Raw genomic sequence first — 12,522 nt, forward strand, 5'->3', positions numbered from 1 at the left:
GCTGGAGGACGACCTCAGAGTTGAGTGCGGGTTGACTCGCGAGAAGGACGAGCAGCTTCTTGCAGCCAAGGAGAAACTTGTGACCATCGCTGCTCGATCTGTGGAGGCTTTCCAGACCACTGACGAGTACAATACTGTGCTCTTCAGTTGGTATTTCAAAGGTTTCGAACTTCTTCGGAGGTATATGATCAAGCATCCTTCTGGAGTCAACCTGGAGAGTCTGGACTTGGAAGAAGTTGACAAGGAAATGGCTCTGGATGAGGCGGCTTCATCTTCTGCCCCTGGTGATGATGCGCCTGAGCCTGTTGCTGACGTACCGGCCAGTGAAGGCACAGCCGATGCCTGATTTGGATACTTAGAAATTTTTTGTTTTATGGTGGGTGCCCATCTTGTTTTGGGCCTTTTCTTTTTGTAAATCTAATTTCAAAACAATTAATTTTATTTTGAAAACAATGATAGTGGCCCAGTGGTTATGGGCTGGAATGAAGCGTACTTACTTTTCCTCTAGATGTTTTGGCTGATTTACATCTGTCTACAGTTTTGTGCTTTGTTAATTAGTCATTGCATCCTATTTTGATTTGATGTACTGCACTCTTTTCTCCGTCAACTGACTCCTGCCACTTGTGACTTTAAGGGGGTGCTGCCTGGGCGACTTATATCCGTCCAGGCGGACTCTTGTCACTTTTTTTTTTTTTTTTTTTGTTGTCAGTAACTTACATCCGTCAAGGCAGAATCTTGTTACTTAGTCTTTTAACCATACTACGATGGTCGTCGGTAACTTACATTCGTCAAGGCGGAATCTTGTTACTTAGTCTTTTAACCATCCTATGATGGTCGTCAGTAACTTACATCCGTCAAGGCGGAATCTTGTTACTTAGTCTTTTAACCATACTACGATGGTCGTCAGTAACTTACATCCGTCAAGGCGGAATCTTGTTACTTAGTGATTTATAGGCCTCATGGTCGACCAGTACTGCCTGCGCAAAAACATCAGAGGAATAATACTTTTATTAACTTCAATAACGAATGCATTCGTGTATTACATTTACTCATGGTATTTCTTTAAATGCTCAATGTTCCAAGGACGAGGGAGCTTTTGTCCGTCCATAGTTTCCAGATGGTAACTTCCTTGTCTAGAGTAGTGAATGACGCGGTAAGGCCCTTCCCATGTAGGGCCTAGCTTCCCTTGAGTAGGGTCTTTAGTTGCTATAGTGACTTTGCGAAAGACGAGGTCCCCTATGTCCAGACGCTTGAGTTTGACCCTCTTGTTGTAGTACTCGGCCATCTTTTTTTGATACTTTGTCATTCTACCGGACGCATTGTCTCTTACTTCATCCAGGCAATCCAGGTTGAACCGCAGTTCCTCGTCATTGAGTCCATCTCTGAAAGTTCCTCGTCTGATGCTTGTTACTCCAACTTCTACTGGGATTACTGCCTCTGTGCCATAGGTAAGCCTGAAGGGTGTCTCTCCTGTTGGGGTTCTGGCTGTAGTCCTGTATGCCCACAGGACACTAGGTAGTTCTTCTGGCCAGGCACCTTTTGCTTCGTCCAGCTTGGTTTTGATTATCTTGAGCAGCGTCCTGTTCGTTACTTCTGTCTGTCCGTTTGCCTGAGGATGTCCCGGGAATGAGAACTGATTCTTGATCCCGAGGTCCGAGCAGAAGTCTCTGAAGCCTTGGCTGTCGAATTGCCTCCCATTATCAGATATGATCGTCAAGGGAATCCCGAACCTGCAGATTATGTTTTTCCACACGAAACTCCGGATCCGAGCCTCAGTGATGGTTGCTAGGGCCTCTACTTCAACCCATTTTGTGAAATAGTCAATAGCAACTAGAAGGAATTTTACCTGACCTTTACCTCGGGGTAGAGGACCGACGATATCGATTCCCCATTGTGCGAACGGCCATGGGGAGGCTATGGTCGTCATTTTCTCCGCTGGAAGCCGTTGCACATTCCCGTACCGCTGGCATCTGTCACACCTTCTGACGATATCAGCAGCATCCCCCTGCATGGTTGGCCAAAAATACCTCGTTCTTATCACCTTGTTGACTAGGGATCTGGAGCCGGCATGGTTGCCACAGATTCCTCCATGTACTTCTTCCAGGATGTATTTGGCCTCATCCTCGTCAACGCACTTTAGATAAGGCATAGAGAAGCCTCTCTTGTACAAGACGTCATTCAGGATCGTGAACCTAGCTGCTCTCTTCTTGACCTTTCTGGCTTCGTCAGTATTCTGAGGTAGGTGCCCGTCCTGGAGGAAGGATATTATGGGCGTCATCCAGGTGTCTGTGCTCTGGATGGAGAACACCGCCACCTCTTCAATACTCGGGTGTTTCTGGATCTCTATTGCCATGTCTGTGCTCGTCTTCCCTTCTTCTGATGACGATAGTTTTGATACTTCGTCGACCCCAATATTCTGGCTTCTTGGTATCTGGACGAACTCCACTGTGTCGAACTCTTGAGTTAGTTGCCTTGTCAGTTTGAGGTATTTCTGCATCATTTCTTCCTTTGCCTCGTACTCTCCACTGATCTGTCCGATTACCAGCTTTGAATCACTCTCGATCAGCAAGTTTTTGGCACCAAGAGCTTTCCCAAGCCTCAAGGCCGTCAATATTCCTTCATACTCGGCTTCGTTATTGGTGGCTGGGAACTTCAGTTGAACCCCATATTTCATCACTTCTCCGTCGGGGGTGGTTATGACGACCCCTACTCCCCCCCTTTTTTGGTATGACGACCCCTACTCCCCCCCTCTTTTGGGCTGACGAACCATCTGTCTATATTGTCCATTTATCAACTTCGTCTGTAATTCCATCTTCGTCTGGAAGAGTGAATTCAGCGATGAAGTCAGCCAGAGCTTGTGCCTTGATAGCTGTTCTTGGATGGCACTTGATGTCAAATTGGCTGAGTTCGATTGCCCATTGGACCATTCTCCCTGCTGCTTCTGGTTTGTTCATTGATTTCTTAATTGGTTGATCCGTCATCACAAGGATAGGATTTGACTAGAAATACGGCCTGAGCTTGCGCGAGGCTACTATAAGTGCAAACGCAATCTTTTCGATCCTTGGGTACCTGAACTCAGCTCCTTGAAAGGCTTGGCTGACGTAGTACACCGGAAGTTACTTCTTGCCTTCTTCTCTAATCAAGGCTGCGCTTACTACCGAGGCTGACACCACCAGGTACAAGTATAGGTTCTCCCCTCCTTTGGACGGGTTAAGGAGAGGTGGACTGCTCAGGTATTGCTTCAGCTCTTGGAACGCTGCTTCACATTCGTCGGTCCAAGCAAAAGCCTGCTTGAGGGTTTTGAAGAAGGGCAGGCATTTGTCTGTGGCCCTAGAGACGAACCTATTTAGAGCTGCTATCCTTCCTGTAAGTTTCTGTACATCCTTGACGGTCTTGGGTGAGGCCATGTCAATGATAGCTCGTACTTTCTCTGGATTTGCTTTTATTCCTCTCTGGGACACCATGAATCCCAAGAACTTTTCCGAGGCTACCCCAAAAACACATTTGCTTGGATTCAACTTCATCTGGTGTTTTTTCAGGGTTGCAAAAGTCTCCTCCAGGTCGTCCAGATGAGCGAGCTCCTCCTTGCTCTTGACGAGCATATCGTCCACGTATACTTCCATGTTCCTGCCAATCTGTTGGCTGAACATTTTTTTTACCAATCTTTGGTACGTAGCTCCAGCATTTTTCAACTCAAAAGGCATCACCTTGTAACAGTAAAGTCCTTGGCTTGTGATAAAGGCAGTCTTCTCCTGGTCTTCTTCAGCCATCTTTATCTGGTTGTACCCTGAGAAGGCGTCCATGAACGTCAGTAGCTTGTGTCTGGCAGTGGAGTCCACGAGCTGGTCTATCCTTGGTAGAGGGAAGCTGTCCTTTGGGCATGCTTTGTTCAGGTCGGTGAAGTCTACACACATTCTCCACTTTCTGTTCGCTTTCTTTACCAGGACGACGTTGGCGAGCCATTCTGGATAGTATACTTCCCGGATAAATCCAGCCGTCAAGAGTTTGGTTACTTCCTCTGCTACTGCCTGATCTTGTTCTGGAGCGAAGGTTCTTCGTCGTTGCTGAACGGGCTTCCTGCTGGGGTCCACATTCAGCCTATGCTGGATGACTTCTGGAGATATGCCTGGCATGTCCTCGTGACTCCATGCAAAGACATCTAGATTCCCCTTAAGGAATTTTATGAGCCTCGTTCTCATCTCGGGGCTTAGCGTCGTCCCTATCCTGGTCGTCTTGTCCGCATTTCCTTCTACCAACTCCACTGCTTCCAGGGTCTCCATCCCGTCCTCCTCTTTTTCTTCAATCGTCCACGTGTGGTTCTCCTTTTTTGTCAGTACGGCCTGATAGCATTCCCTTGCCAGGACTTGGTCACCCTTCACTTCACCCACGCCGTTGTCTGTTGGGAATTTCACCTTCAAACAGTAGGTCGACATCGCCGCCTTTCACTTGTTTAGGGTGGGCCTCCCAATGATGACATTGTAGGACGAGGAGCAATCTACCACCAGGAAGTCTACTTGTTTGGTCAACTGCAATGGGTAGGTCCCTGTCGTCACCGTCAGAGTCACTATACCCCTGGGGTAGACCCTGTCTCCACTGAAGCTGACGAGCGGAGAGTCAAAAGGGCGGAGCCTTTTTGGATCTAATCTCAACTATTGGAAGGCTGGGAGGTAGATGATATCCGCTGAGCTCCCGTTATCAATAAGGATCCTTTTGGTATTGAACCCTTCTATATTCAGCACTATGACCAGGGGATCGTTGTGAGGCTGCTTTACTCCCCTGGCGTCTCCTTCATTAAAGGACATGTCTTGGTATGTTCGTCGGTGCTTGGACGGAGGCATGGTGTGGACGCTGTTCACCTGTCTGTGGCATGCTTTTTTGAGTGATCTAAATGATCCTCCTGAGGATCGTCCTCCCGTGATCGTGTTTATCTCCCCGATCACTTTGTGTGGAGGCTGGGACGGATGGTCGTCATCCCGAGTGAAGGATTCATGTTAGGTCCTGTTGTCGTCTCTGAACTTGTTATATTCTCCTTTCTTTACATATTTCTGTAACTTTCCTTTCTGTATTAATTCCTCTATTTGTTCCTTCAGGTCTCTGCAATCTTCTGTGTTGTGGCCGTGGTCTCTATGGAACCGGCAATACTTGTTCTTGTCGCGTACGTTGGGGGACAAGTGTAATGGCCTGGGCCATTTGAGATAATGCTCGTCCTTGATCTGCGTGAAAATCTTGTCAACAGGCATAACCAAAGGAGTAAATTTTACCTGTCGAGGATTTTTGTCGTCTCTCCTTCTATTCCCGTCATTGTTCCGACGTTCTGGTCTGTCTCTCTTTTGCCCTCTGCGGTCGTCTTCCCCTTTGGACTTGTCTCCTAGCCTCTCAGTATCTTTTATGGCAGCTAGAGCATCTTCCGCGTTCATGTACTTTTGTGCCTTCAGGAGCATCTCAGCCATCGTCTTCGGGGGGTTTTTTGCAAGAGAGGCCACAAGGTCTCTGGATCTCAACCCTGCTTTGAAGGTCGTCAGCTGCACCTTGTCATCAGCTTCGTCCACTTCCAGAGTTTCCTGGGTGAATCGCTTGACATATGACCTCAGAGTCTCCTTCTCTCCCTGTCTTATGGTGAGTAAGTAATCTACTGGTCTCATTGGGCGTTGTCCCCCTATGAAGTGGCACAAGAAAGCACTACTCAGCTGATCGAAGTTGTCTATGGACGAGTTTGGCAACTTAGTAAACCACTATCTTGCAGCTCCTTTGAGAGTCGTAGGGAAGGAACGACACAATATCTCGTTAGGTGGTTGCTGAAGACCCAGAGTCGTCTTAAAGGTATTAAGATGATCCTAAGGGTCCTTGAGTCCGTCGAATGGCTCTAATTGAGGCAGGCGAAACTTTGACGGCACGGGGCAATCAAGTACCGCTGCAGTGAAGGGCTAATCCGTAGCCCTTATCATTTTGTCTACGCTCCAGTCTGTCTTTTCTTTGATAGCGCTCCTTAGTTCGTCCATCTCTTTCCTTATTTCCTGAAGAAGATCTGAGTTCTGTTCGTCCGGCGTAATTGGTCTCCCGGGGGTTTCCCTCCGTTGGCTATCCCCCTCTCCCTCCGTGTTGCCTTTGGACCGGTTTTCTTCCTGTTGAGCTTGTTGAACCTGCTGGAGCCGCAGCTTCATTTCCTGGTTCTGTCTGGTGAGTTCCTCAATGGTGGCTGCAAAGGGCTTGAACTTGCTGGGCCAAGGTTGCTGAATCTGGGTTGGATTCCATCTGGATATGGAGAATTGATGGAAACTACGTTTTCGAATATGAATCTGAAAACTCGTTCCCACAGACGGCGCCAAACTGATGGAACACAAATTCGTCAGTAAGAGTGAGCAGATGGAATCTCTTGTGGAATGTGAAGGTTTGCTCGATGAGGGCCACCGGTGTGGTGCCTGCCACAAAGTCTCCGATGCCAAAGTTAGGATAACAATCAAACACAGTAAAGAAGTAAAATGTAATTTCAGAGTATTTTTTGCATATATCCCCCCTTCTGTTGGTTGTATGAAAGCTTTACACCTGAGGCCTTAGAGGCTAGCCGTTGGGGCTGTTAATGCTCTCTGAAGTAACGCCCCTGGTCCAGTAATGAGACTTTTAAGAGGCTCCCAACGGTCTGCCTGGTCGATTTAGTAACTGCTCAGGTCATTGATTGACTGCATTGAATGACTCCCTGCCTTCGTCAGTGATGATGGCTTGCTTCGTTGTTTCTGATGACCTCGTCATGGATGATTCCTTCGTCATTAATGTTATCTTCGTCAGTGGGATGTAGAATTGTCATTCCTGTTAAGTTTCTCATCAATTTGGACCATCTCTGTAGAAGCATTGAATGAAAAAAAATTATCCAAAAGGGGTAGTCTTCACAGAATATTAGTTGGTGCGATACGGTCCATTCACTTCATCATTCCCAATCTAGACCATTTTCGTCGTTACCATTGCGTGATTAATTTACTTTTTTCACTGTGTGCGAGGAAACTGTAACAAGTAACAAGTCGCATTCTTCACAAAAGACAGAGACAAGAAACGAGGAAACTGTAACATTCACATTACTTGGTGCGCTATGATCCACTACGCACTCAAGCTATTCTACTTTTTCATCATTCAAGAACCTAGTGCTGCAACATTTCTACTGCTTCGACCACATTTAATCAAGCACAACCCAGAACTCGCTCATTAAATTGAATTCATCTATTGGGATTGGGTAATAAAGATTTCGTTCTAGATTGTAAATTTCTTCTTGATTGCCTTATTTGGGATGTGTCGCCTTGCGCAATAGCTTTTCTTTTAAAGATGTCCTTAGTTTTCTTTTCTTTTTTTTTTTTCTTTTTTTTTTTTTTTTTCAAGTTGGTTTGTCAATTTTATTACATCTTTCATAATTATACTTAAGGTTAGAAACCAAATTAACACAACTGAAAGATTGTAGACCAAATTGAAGTATGATGTAAAGGATAAAAATCAAATACGTAGTTTACCCAACTTATTATAACTATCTCCAAAAAAAAAAAAAAAAAAAAGGTTTAAACTCATAAAATTTGAAAGGCCAAAATACATTAGCTTTTTTAAATCAAATAAATGCCATTTTAGTAAATTTATTAAGGTTAAAAGTTGCTCTCATGATAATTATTAATGGACCATTTTAAGAAAGTTTTAATATTATTTTTATGAAAAATATAAAAAGTTGTAAAAAAAAATCAATTACTTTTTTTCTTTCCCCATAAGAAGTTCCAAAAAATATTTCATAAACCAATACCTTTAGCATATTTCATCCCACTTCTCATAAAAATATTTCATAACAGTTTCTAAAAATATTTTATAAAAGTTAACTTTTCCCATTTATTAAAATTTTATTCATTAACTTTTTAAATCGTACAATATTTTATGACATGATCTTAAAAGAAAGCGTGGACAAATGAGATAGAACAACGTGACTATAAATTTATTACATTAATTTATTAAATTAAATAATTATTATGTAATTATATATGATATCACTTAGAACATAATTCTTGGCTATATTGACAAAATTTAAGATAGTTATCATGTAAAAATGCAGTCAGATTGGGCAAGAGGTTGCAACTAATTGGACCATATTTACCCAAAAAAAAAACTAATTGGACCATAATGTATGGTATTATAGGTATAACACGTTGGAATATTGGGCATAGAATAAGGTATTCTGTTTCACAAAAAAAAAATAAAAAAAATAAAAAAATAAAAGAATAAGGTATTCTGGCTCAAGAAAAGTCGTGATAATAAAAAGCAAGTCTATAGGTAACCCTTTAATCCACCTAATTGGCCACATTGGAAGTGTAAGCCTATCCAAGAAATTGATTACTAAAAAACAAAACATTAATTCAAACACCCATCCATCCTTATCTTGGCGTATCCATGAGTTTAAAAATCCAAATTCTTATCAATTGGTGGGAGTCTTCACAAAAGACAAAGACTAGACTAGTGTTGGCGTTACCATTGTGTGATTGGTTTACTTTTTTCCTTTGTGTATGAGAAAAAATTATAGCATTCATATTAGCTGTTGCGATATGATCTGATCCACTCACTTCACTATCCCAATCTAGAAGAACTGTCATCGTCAGTGGTTTACTTTTTTCCGGTGTACGCGAGGAAACGGTATAACAACTAACAAGTAACATTCGCGTTATATGATCCACTCACCCCACTATCCCTGTCTATTCTCTCATCACTCAAGACCTTAGTGCTGCAACTTGTCTATTGCTTTGACCTCATTCAGTCAAACACAACGCAAAACTTGCTCATTAAATAGAATCAGCAAGGGAGAGGATCTTATTCACTTCCAAGCCATCCTTCTCTTATGACCCACTACTCACTTCGCCATCCAAAATCTAATTCTACTTTCTCATCATTCAAGACCCTAGTACTGCAACATTTCTACTGGCTTCAACCTCATTTACTCAAACACAACCCAGAACTTGCTCATTAAATTGAATCAGCAAAGAATTGAGGATCTTCGCTTGTAGCAATGGGAACGAGACTATTGTGCTCAATTCACTTCCTAGCCATCCTTCTCTTGTTCAATGTAAAATCAACTCTTGCTGTTTTATCTAGCAATACTGGCACCTCAAGTTATTTTGGCGGGAATGAGACAGATTATCAGGCTTTGTTGGCCTTCAAGACAAAGATAACACAAGACCCTGGAAACGTATTGAGCTCGTGGAATGATTCCCTCCATTTCTGCCAGTGGGAAGGTGTAACATGCGGCCGCAAGCATAGAAGAGTCACTGTATTAAACCTTAAGTCCAGAGGTTTGGTGGGTTCCTTGTCTCCATACATAGGCAACCTCAGCTTCATGAGGGTAATCGATCTCTCGAACAATACCATTGGAGGCAAGATTCATAATGAAGTTGGTCGTCTATTCAGGTTGCGAGTATTGAGCCTGAGTAACAACTCCTTCCAAGGAGAAATTCCTGCAAACCTTTCCCATTGCGCGAACCTGGAGCACCTTACGGTCAATTATAGTAACCTTTCAGGGTCAATCCCGACGGAGTTCGCTTCTTTGTCAAAGCTGGTGGTATTTTCTGTTGGCAAAAACAATCTCATGGGAAGAATCCCACCTTTCATTGGAAACCTTAGCTCTCTCCAAGTCTTATCTCTATCCTATAATGTCTTGAAAGGACAGATTCCAAATGACTTAGGCCAATTAGGAAGCTTACAAATTCTTGCACTGGGAAAAAATAAACTCTCTGGTTTGATTCCATCGTCTTTGTATAATCTTTCATCTATAATTATTTTTTCATTGTCTGAAAATGAGTTTAGTGGAACTCTTCCCACAGACTTATTCCTCACTCTTCCCCATCTCCAGTTGCTTCAAATAACTGGAAACAATTTTACCGGATCTATTCCGACCTCATTATCTAATGCTTCAGAGCTACAAATCTTCGATGTTGGAAGCAACAAACTTACCGGAAAAGTTTCAGTTAATTTTGGAGGCTTACAACATTTGGAAGATATACTTTTTTATGAAAATAATTTAGGAAGCGGAGATGTTGATGAATTGGACTTCATTAAATCTCTAGTCAATTGTAGCCGATTGAAGACCTTTATCCTTGAAGACAATCAATTCAAAGGTATGTTGCCAAATGTTTTGGGAAATCTTTCAACCCAACTTGAATATTTTATGATCAGCAACAATCTTATTTTTGGGGAAATCCCTTCAGGGATAGGTAATTTGATTAGCATGAACCACTTATGGATGGCTGGTAATGAACTCACAGGCACAATCCCAAGTGATATTGGTAACCTCCAAAAGCTACAAAGATTATTTTTATCTAACAACAAACTCTCAGGAAGGTTACCAATTACCCTTGGAAACCTATCTTCGATGAGTTACATGAATTTCGGAAATAATAGATTGCAAGGAACTATCCCATCAAGTATAGGAAAGTGCAAAAATCTGATTTTGTTAGATCTATCTCAAAACAATCTCCATGGCACCATTCCAAAACAACTCTTTGCAATTTCCTCCTTGTCAATTTCACTTAATTTAGCTCAAAACTTTTTAATTGGATCATTACCATTAGAGGTCAGCAATCTTGTCCATTTAGCAGAATTGGACATATCTAAGAACAAGTTGTCTAGTGAAATTCCAAGTAGCCTAAGCTCTTGCACTAGCCTTGAGTACCTTTACATGGAAGGTAATTTCTTTCATGGAGTAATTCCAACATCTTTGAGTTCTTTAAGAGGTATCCAAGTTATGGATCTTTCTAGAAACAAGTTGTCAGGTCAAATTCCAAATTTCCTGGATAAACTCTTCTTGAAGAATTTGAATTTATCCTTCAATGATTTTGAGGGAGAGGTTCCTACGAAAGGAGTTTTTGCAAATGCTAGTGCACTATCAATTGTAGGAAATAATAGGCTTTGTGGGGGCATATCGAAACTAAAGTTACCTAGGTGTGTAGCCAATGAAAGGAAGAAAATGAAGTGGCATCTTGCAATCAAAATTTTAATCTCAATGGCTTGTGTGATTGTGGCAATGATCATAGTGTCATTTTTCTTATTTTACTATCGCAAAAATAGAAGAAAAGAAAACACTTCAGGACCTTACTTGAGAAAATCACTTCTGAAAGTGTCTTACCAAATGCTTCTTAAAGCAACTGATGGGTTCTCTTCAGCAAACTTAATTGGTGTGGGTGGTTTTGGCTCTGTGTATAAAGGCATCCTTGGTGAGGATGGATCAATTGTTGCAGTCAAGGTACTAAATCTTCAACATAGAGGAGCTTCTAGGAGCTTCATCTCTGAGTGTGAAACCTTGAAAAATATTCGTCATCGAAATCTTGTGAAGATCATAACTTCTTGCTCAAGTGTGGATTTTCATGGTAATGATTTTAAGGCTCTAGTCTATGAGTTCATGCCCAATGGAAATCTAGAAAATTGGTTACATGATCTGGAAACAGATTTTGGGCAAGTAGAGATACAAAATTTGAACCTTCTTCAAAGAATAAACATTGCCATTGATGTTGCATGTGCACTCGATTATCTACATCACCATTGCCCAATGCCAGTTGTTCACTGTGATTTAAAGCCAAGCAACATTCTTTTTGACTATGATATGATTGCTCATGTTGGAGATTTTGGACTTGCAAAATTTCTTTTAGAACAAACAAATCTGGAGCAAAGCAGCTCAATTGGAATAAGAGGAACAATTGGGTACACTCCTCCAGGTAACAACAATTTATTGAAATTTTCATTTGTTAACATATATTTTCCCACATTTAACGTGATTAATTTTTTAGTTCCTAAATTTTAATGTGACTATATTACCTATATCAAATGTTTTGAATGGCAGAGTACGGTTTAGGAAGTGAAGTGTCAACCAAAGGGGATGTCTACAGTTATGGAATCTTATTGTTGGAAATGATAACAGGAAAGAGACCTACAGATAGTATGTTTGATGGAGGCTTGAATCTTCACAACTACGCTAGCATAGCCTGGCCTAACCGTGTATTGGAGATTGTAGACCCAAAACTTTTAAACAATAATGATGAAGTAACTGGCAATCACAATTGCACCCCAACAAATAGAACGAATGAGTGTTTGATATCCATGGTGAAGCTTGGCCTGGCATGCTCTGTGGAGTTGCTGCAAGAACGATGGGACATTAGCAAGGCCATCTCTGAGTTGCAATTGGTCAGGGACATTCTTCTTGGCGCTAGGATTTAATGCAACATGCTTGGCCATGCGGAAGGTCAAAAATCAAAATTTTCTCCCTCTTAATGTTGGTATTAAATTCTTTACTTACTCTTTGACCTTTTCCTCTTTTATGTTTTCGATTGCAGGCTTATAAAGTTTGACAATAGAAGAAAGAATTGTTTGGCCTGCTTAATAAACATGCTTATGGTTTATTGAGAAGCATTCTGCATGGTTCTTATATTACTCATCTTACATATTTATATTATTATATGTGTGTAACTCCAAATAATTTCCTTCAAAGTTGTATTTGTGATTAAATAAATTGATATTATGCTT

General features: G+C 41.8%; 1 protein-coding gene across 1 annotated transcript; it reads left to right on the forward strand.

The window, feature by feature from the left end:
• The first annotated feature begins 9,019 nt into the window (after positions 1-9,019).
• On the forward strand, positions 9,020-12,449 carry LOC115991331 (putative receptor-like protein kinase At3g47110). The gene is made up of 3 exons (XM_031115037.1): positions 9,020-11,717; positions 11,843-12,241; positions 12,333-12,449. The coding sequence occupies exons 1-2, from the start codon at positions 9,020-9,022 to the stop codon at positions 12,214-12,216; spliced, it is 3,072 nt and encodes a 1,023-aa protein (XP_030970897.1). The 3' UTR covers positions 12,217-12,241; positions 12,333-12,449.
• Positions 12,450-12,522: the final 73 nt, after the last annotated feature.

Source organism: Quercus lobata, chromosome 5 (genome assembly GCF_001633185.2).
Source record: "Quercus lobata isolate SW786 chromosome 5, ValleyOak3.0 Primary Assembly, whole genome shotgun sequence".
NCBI classification, from domain to species: domain Eukaryota; kingdom Viridiplantae; phylum Streptophyta; class Magnoliopsida; order Fagales; family Fagaceae; genus Quercus; species Quercus lobata.

What these genes read in the sequence shown, in the direction of transcription:
- LOC115991331 (XM_031115037.1), top strand. Translation starts at nt 9,020, where the DNA reads ATGGGAACGAGACTATTGTGCTCAATTCACTTCCTAGCCATCCTTCTC. An exon ending in AATTGGGTACACTCCTCCAG is followed by an intron (nt 11,718 to 11,842) that starts GTAACAACAATT and finishes TTTGAATGGCAG; the next exon opens with AGTACGGTTTAGGAAGTGAA.